Source organism: Triticum dicoccoides, chromosome 2A (genome assembly GCF_002162155.2).
Source record: "Triticum dicoccoides isolate Atlit2015 ecotype Zavitan chromosome 2A, WEW_v2.0, whole genome shotgun sequence".
Lineage (NCBI taxonomy): Eukaryota > Viridiplantae > Streptophyta > Magnoliopsida > Poales > Poaceae > Triticum > Triticum dicoccoides.
Window position 1 is genome coordinate 715,401,830 of NC_041382.1, and position 8,147 is coordinate 715,409,976.

Consider the following 8,147-nt stretch of genomic DNA (forward strand, 5'->3'; position numbering starts at 1 on the left):
CGGCACACCTTGCACACACGCTGGGTACGCCAATGGTGATACATATCAATTCTGGCTTGTCTAAAAATAATAATTTCAGTTATGGTGCAATCTTGCCGCTATCTTCACTGTGCCGCTCCCTCGACGCCCCTCCTTTTTGGCGCTAACGGCTCGCCCCGCGCCAGCACCCAAACCATCAACAACCGCCTCGACTAGCCCCAGCCGGCCATGTTGTCACCCACTCTGGCTTGTTTTCGGTGAGCCGGCGCTCGTCAGGGCACGACCGTCACCTACTCAGCGTCGCCTCCAGGTCTTCTCTAGTTCTCTTCTCTCCTATCTAAAACCGATTATCCAACTTTTGTTTTCAGGCAACCGAGGTTTAGCAGATCCTTCAAACTAGGGAACGGCTACATGTAAGTCGCTTGAAAATATATTTTGGGTAATTCGATATTCTGGACCATTAGATTGAAGATCCAACGTCAACCTTCTTTCTTCAACCTCCAGCTTTCTTCCTCCTCCAACCATTCCTCCTTCCACAAATTGGACTTGCCCAAATTACAAATTCAGTCAACTTGCATATAGTTATTATTGTGGTAAAACTAGTAACTAGTACTGTATGGTGCTGCGCACAGGATTATAGATAGGATGTACGCACCGAGCCACCAGTCCCATTAACTCCAGCTCTTCTTATTTGGAATTACCATTACACATAGGACATACGCATGCACGTACGTACGTGCTGCAATACAATACGAGGAGACGCACCATAGATTCCATACCACAGTGAACGCCGACCAGAGATTCATCGGCAGTCACTTGCGGTAGCTTATTTATAATTCATCACCATCACCATTACATAGATTCTATACCACGGCGAGCCACCGACGCGAGAGCGGACCACATTACGTAACTTCACTTGAGGTAGCTGATGCTGACGCCGCCTACGGTGACCAGCTCACCGCCGCACCTGGGTACGAGCGACACGACCACCGTCTGGTCGCCGTCCGCTCCGATGTCGTCCATCAGGTCGCACACGCCGAACCTCGCCACCGTCTTGACCGACCCCTTCCTCGTCTCCTCGGGCCGGACCATGTGCGGCGTGTGCGCGAAGCTCCCGGCGCAGTACCCCGTCGCCGTCGCCGGCGTGCCGTCCACCCCTCCCTCGGGCTCGTTCACCAGCACGTCGAACTTGATGAACTTGTTGAAATGGTCGGCGATCTCGATCCCCTCCACGACCAGCACCTCCTCCTCCTCGTCCTTTTCCCGGCGGCTCCTCGACACCCTGGGCCTCGTCACGGTCACCCGTATGGTGCTGTCCAGGGTGGCAGGGAGGGTACCGGTGGTGGCAGGCGCCGGCGTCCCGCCGGACGCCTTGGCCGGCCTGGCGTTGAGCCACGGCAGGCCGACGTCCTGGTACGTGTACCGCAGCGCGGCCGGGTCGAGGCAGTCCCGGACGCGCACGCGCACGGGGCGGGCCTCCTCGTCGTAGAAGAGGAAGGCGGCGTCGAGCCAGTCGGGGTCGGTGAAGTCGGTGTTGCTCGGGCGGAGGCCGCCCCAGACGTGCCACAGGCGGTCGATGTTGCCGTGGTGCGCGAAGAAGATGGGGTCGCGCGCCGCCGAGAAGAAGTTGCCCATGTCCGCCAAGTTGGGCTGCCTTGGGTCGCCAGTCCAGACGTGGACCGTGCCGTGCGGCACGTTCTCCAGGGAGCCGGCGCCCGGGTCCGGCTGGTCGCCGACGCGGTACGGCTGTCCCAGGAACAGCAGCGTCTTCTTCGCGTTCGAAATCATCTGGTGCGTACGTACATTTGTGTTATTTTAATGACCAGTGGTTAACTCTGTGGTTACGTTAACAATGTTTTTGAAGTGGGACTGACTATAGGTCAGTCGACTGAAAAAGTAAACTTGGGTCAGTCGACTGACCCGAACTTGTTTCAGCTAACTAGGCCAGCAGGCCGGCCGGTGTCACACGCCGAAAATAATTATCTTTTGAGGAATTCGTACTGGCAGCGCTGACGAGTGCACATGCACAAACAACGCACCTACATACGTACAACAACACTGCTAGCTAGCTACATTCCTGTTCTTCATTTTTTTTTCTTTCGGATAGAAAGCCTTCAAACACAAGCATGGACGCATCTCAAGTACTACCTCTGTTCTTTTATGTAAGGTGTACTATTTTCGGCACGGCGACCAAGGCACGGAATTATAGACATGTTAGATGAAATTACCCTTGCAAATTTGGATTAGTCGACTAACTCAAATGAAATAATATAGTGATTTTTTCCATTCAATTTACATATAAATTGTGCATTTCTATAATATGCAATAACACAGTATAATAACTGAAAGAAAATAAAATGAAATAAAACTAAATAATAATAATAGTTTTTCTAAGAAAGAATGAATGTGACAAAACTTTAAAAAACTTGCACACAACCTTGCACTAAAATTGCACCTTCTGTAGTATGCAAAAAAAAAATACAATAGTTCAATTTCGCACTCTAGTATTATTTTTCTAAATTGTACCTTTTCATATTTAAGAATAAGCACATAATATTGTAATTCCTAAAAAGGAAGTTTTCTTATAAGGAATGAATTAGTGGCATTATTATTGCCCTTAAAAAGGAAAAAAGAATTTGAAAGGTAAAAATAATGATTTTTCTGTAAAGAATGAATTACTTTTATTGGTATTACCGTTTAAGAAGAAAGAAAATAAAAAACAATGACAAAAGTTGCACAAAATTTACACAGAAAGTGCGCCTTTTTATAATACATAAGAACAAGTGTATAATAGTACAGTTTCTGTCGAAAGATGTTTCCCAAGAAGGAATAGATTAATGACATTGTATTACCCTTAAAGAACAAAGAAAATGAAATAAAACTAAAAATCAAAATAATGAAGTTTTTCTCAGAAAAAATGAATTAGTGGCATTTGTATTACCCTTCCAGAAAAAAGAAAATGAAAGAAATAAAATAAATAAATTTTGCACATAATTTACATAGAAATTGTACTTTTCATAATATGCGGGAATATGCCTTTTGAAAGAAATAAAAAAATCAAAAGGTTGCAAGGAACGGCTCGCTGCCTCACGCCCTGCGGAAGCGAGCCAGCATGCCGTCATGCATGTATAGACACAAACAGTACAAGCTAGCTAGGGGCTATCGTATCACTACACATATCCCATGCATTTGTGTTGTTAAAGTGAAATGCACATATATAAAGAAAACGAAAATAATAAATAAATAAATAAATAATGGAAAATTTGTACACATTTTACATAGAAATTGTGTTTTTTATAATAGGCAAGAATAAACCTATAATAGTAAAATTTTCATAAAAAGGAAATTTCCCAAGAAGGAATGTATTAATCAAACAAAAACTTAAAGAAAATCAAAATATGAACTTATCTATGAAAGAATGAATTAGTGGTTTTGGTATTACCCATTAAGAAGAAAGAAAATAAAAAATAAAATCAAAACAATGATATTTTCGAAGGAAGAATAAATTAGTGACATTGGTGTTACCCTTTAATAAGAAATAAAATGAACTAAAAACTCAAACAAAAAATGAAAAAAAATTGGACACAATATACATAAAAATTGCACTTTTAAAATATATGCAAGAATAAGCATATAATAGCGATGCTTTCGCAAAAAAAATATCTAAGAAGGGATGAGTTTGTGGCGTTGCTATTGCCCATAAAGAGGAAAAGGAATATAATGATAACTAAACAAATTAAAATAGTGAAGTTTTATGTGAAACAATGAATTAGTGGCACTGGTATTACACTTTGGAAGAAAGAAAAGATAACTTGCACACAATTGCACTAAAATTACAACTTTCTGTACCATGCAAAGTATACTCATATAATAGTACAATTCTTTCATACATTTTATAGTATTTGTACGCATATATTTTACATTCATCCAGCATCCAAAAACACCCACACACACAAAATCCAACTAATAAAAAGAAGAAAAATAACAAGCAAAACAAATAAGAACAGAAAAAACAAAGGGAGAGAGGTTTGGGGCACACATGTAAACTTGCGCATGACTTTGCACCGAAATTGCACTTAATCATAATATGAAAAAATAATCATATAATCATGAAATTTTGGCACATATTATATAGTATTTGTTTGTATATAATTACACTCAGCCAAAAACCCACAAAAACGAAAAAAATCAATAAAGGATAGAAAAAGGGTAAAATAAATACGCATAGAAATAGAAAACAAAAATAAATAAACAAAAACACCAACAAAAGGAAGAATTAAATCTCCTAAGGAAGAATGAATTAGTTGCATTGGTATTAAAATTTAAAAACAAAGAAAAGGGCAAAAGAATCTAAAATAAACACTGACAAAATTTGCACAAAATATACATCAAAATTGCGCTTTTTAAAAATATGCAAGAATAACCATATAAGAGGGGAACTTTTGCAAAAAGCAAATGAATAGTGGAATTGGTATTAACATTAATTAGAATGAAAATGAAGTAAACACTAAAAAAAATATCAAAATAATGATTTTTTCTGAAAAAGAATGAACTAGTGGCGTTGGTATTTCTTTTAAGAGGAGAGATTTGGAAAAAAGCTTACGCACAACTTTGCACCGAAATTGCACTTTATCATAAAAATAATCATATAATCTTGAAATTTTAACACATATTATATAGTATTTGTATGTATATAATTAGACTCAGCCAAAAACCCACAAAAACAAAAAATAACCAATAAAAAAAGAGAAAACAAAAAGGGAAAATGCAACCCAGAAGAGCTAAAAAGAGCGCAAGAAGCAATTCGACTGACCCAAAATTGGGGTCAATCGTTTCCACACAATCCAACTCACCACCAAAATTACACTGGAAAAAAAAAAGAAAATAGGACACATCTCAAAGCAGAATCAAATGGTCACAAAATCGACTGACCCAAAGTGAAAATTTCAGCTGACTGACATATAGCTAAAACGTTTTGAAGTTGCTAATTTTTTCAGGGATTCTTGAGGTTGTTAGTTGGTACTACTGGCCTGGCGGTACATGATCTTGAGGTTCTCGTCGATCTGCTGGTCTCTTGGGATATTGGTATCGGACCCACTGGAGTCAAGGTCGACCAGCGCCGGCGGCTGGTGCGCGGGGTCGCGCCTCTCGTCGTAGAGCGGCGACGACCTGTCGGCGTAGATGGCCGGCAGCGTCATGCCGGCCGGCGCGTCCCAGTTCCAGAAGGGCAGCGCGAAGGTGTCGTCGCCGATGAGCTTGCCGAGGATCCTCTCGTGGAAGTAGAGGTAGAACCTGCACGTTCAGCAAACCCACGCAGGGACAAGTGACGGCTCCTTGACGTTCAGCACAGAAAGGTGCAGGTCGTCCCATCCATAACCCATTGACCATACGAACCTGTGCCATGGGAAGAAGAGCCAGCAGTTGTGTATCTGGAGCTCCAGGTCCGGGAACCCGACCTGGTCGTAGGCGGCGTCGCAGTAGGCGCAGTGCACGTGCCACTGCTGCTCGAAGCTGCGCGGGTCGTCGGCGGGCAGCTGCTTCATGAGCGCCACGGCCCTCTCGTACTTGGCCAGGTACCCCGCGTCCACCAGGTGCGCTGCCGGACGCACGCGGAGCGGCGAGGAGACGGGCGGCAGCACGAAGTCGGTGATGCCGGTGCCGGGCGTCGGGCAGCAGTTGGTGTCCGGCGGCGTGTTCGGGAGCTCGGGCGTTTGGCAGTTGCGGAGGTCCGGGGCCTGGATGGGCGCGGCGATCGCGCCTCGACCTTTGTCCGTGGCCAGACCGGCAGCCGCGGCGCCGCCGAGACCGAGGAGCACCTCACGGCGGTCGACGCGGCAGCCGCCGGTCGCCTCGCATGAGACTGAGAGACGTCGTGGCTGCCTCGCGTCCTTCCGGAGGTGAAGGCCACGGAGAAGGTTGCGGCGCGCAAGGGTTTGGAGGCTGCATGGCATGCGAGGGGTGGCACTCAGTGGCATGCGACTGCTCTCCATGCTGCCGGTGTTTGCTTTCTGGCTGCCGCCCGCTAGCTCACGGATAGAAAAGATGTTGTGGTGAACCTGAGCCAATCGTCCCTATATGTAGTGCGCGTGCACCGGGCATGTACCGTGTACAGCCGTTTGTTTGGTTTGACAGACACGGTAGCTCTATGTGAACTGTGATCTTGCTTTAAATCAAAAAAAAAAACTGTGATCTTGCTAACCATATGTGCCATGCGGCGACGCGGCAGTTATATGTAAAGTTTTTTTGTTTTTGCGGGTAACTTATATGTAAAGTTGATTGAGTTTGCTATTTGAGCAAGTCCATTTTGTGCCCCCGCAAAAAAAAAGTCCATTTTGTGAAAGGAGGCTGAAAATAAAATTTCTAGTTCCTTGGTTTGATTCTCGACAAAAAAGTTCCTTGGTTCGGTTGTTCTCGACGCATTACGTGTGATGGTTATAGGTGCATTGATCGATGGTGAGTGTTGAATCTCATATTATGTTTTTTTAGCAAGTAGTCATTCCATTTTGAGGACTTGCATAAAAATTCGGATAGTATCACAATCTCTTCTACGCAGAAGAATATGTTGAACAATTTCAACAAGTCCATGTTAAGATATCCAATATCTGTTGTTCGTCCAGCAATCTCTATGACCCCTTTGCGTGCTCCATAGTAGAAGATTATATATTATGTCAAACAAAGTTCCTTGCATAATTGCTTTGAATAGGTAAGTCAATTATATATCCTTGAAGATTTTTCTAGGAAAGAAGAGCAAGCTTTTTTCTTTGATGTTCACCAAAACAACTCTTTTTTCTTGTTGTGGGTCACACACTGAGTGTATTTGGTAATACGATATTATATGTATCAATGACCTGGTGAACCCACTTATTAATCATTAGACAAAACCAATAAACATGAAAGGAGTTGATACATGATCAAGATTTTTTTCTCTTCATATTTTTCATTCAGCAACGTCCAATTATGAAATCCTTGGAAGAAAGGATGAATCGAAATATCGCTGCTATGCCAAAACTTGACGGAAAGAAAAAACCAAATTGCCCCAGTGGATAAATAAGGAATACAAAAACACAAGCAATAATTGGACCAGAGAATGAGATTGCATTATAAGACCTCAATTGAACAGACCGAGCAATTTCAAATTGATGTAACATGAAACATTTTAATTCAAAAGTCCCATGGGGAAGCTACAAAAGTCCATAGACAGCCCAATTGACACATGCGTCTATTTTCAAGTCGCCGGGACATGTCTGTCACTGGTACCTGCAGTCGGCAATGGGTGCTACGCACAACGTCTCATGTGGGGACGTCTAGTCATGTCTGTTGTCGGCAGGTATTGTATGGTGCTTCTGATGGAGGTGTCATGTTTTGCCCGTTGTTGCTGGATCGAGGGTGGTGCGATAGTGATGGAAGACGAGGGTATGTGACCTCTTTCTCTTCCGGTATCCTCTCCAGAGGTATATGGTTATCTAGGCGCGGGCAGCCAGACAAGGGATGATGGTAGAGACGACTTCAACGATGATTATCCGCACTCCGGTGGAAACACAAGATCTTTGATCAGGCTATGTCCACGTGCACCTGCGTCATGTCCTTATTGAGGTGGTGGATCTAAACTTGGATTTGGGGAATGAAAATCATAAGATTGACCTTTGGTTGGACTCATCACCGTCGGCGGACGCCCGACGATTCCTTCTCGAAGGCTTAGTATAGGAGTTGAGTATTTTTCATATTAAGTTTTTCGTTTATCATAGGGTTAATGGTTGTTTGATGTAGCTACTGCTGAAAGGCATGCGACCTTAGATTTTCTTTTTTGTTTTTTGGGTCAATGTTGTTCAGCTGCTTGGTTTTGAATAACAAATGATATATGGCAGTGTGCATCGCTCGGTGCAGAGGTCGTGGGTTGTCCTCCTTTAAAAAAGTTGATTGAGTAGCTGCAAGAGCAAGTGAGCAAGCGAGTGTGTGTTGTTTGTGGTAAGCTACTAGAATGTTCAACGTGAAGTTCACACGCATCGCTTAGCTACAACGTGAAGTTGTAAGATTGTCTCAAATCAAACTTCATTAAGTTTGACTAATTTTTTTAAAAATTACATCAACATCTGTCAAACCAAAATTACTTCATCAAATTCATTATGAAACATATTTTCATAGTATATGGACTGGACTAACCGTCGATC

At 43.2% G+C, this 8,147-nt stretch overlaps 1 protein-coding gene across 1 annotated transcript; it reads right to left on the reverse strand.

The window, feature by feature from the left end:
- Positions 1–655: 655 nt before the first annotated feature.
- On the reverse strand, positions 656–6,000 carry LOC119356529 (polyphenol oxidase I, chloroplastic-like). Its single transcript, XM_037623492.1, has 3 exons — positions 5,374–6,000; positions 5,010–5,271; positions 656–1,767 (listed from the first exon to the last, which is right to left on the reverse strand). The coding sequence occupies exons 1-3, from the start codon at positions 5,967–5,969 to the stop codon at positions 892–894; spliced, it is 1,734 nt and encodes a 577-aa protein (XP_037479389.1). The 5' UTR covers positions 5,970–6,000; the 3' UTR covers positions 656–891.
- Between the last annotated feature and the right edge of the window lie 2,147 nt (positions 6,001–8,147).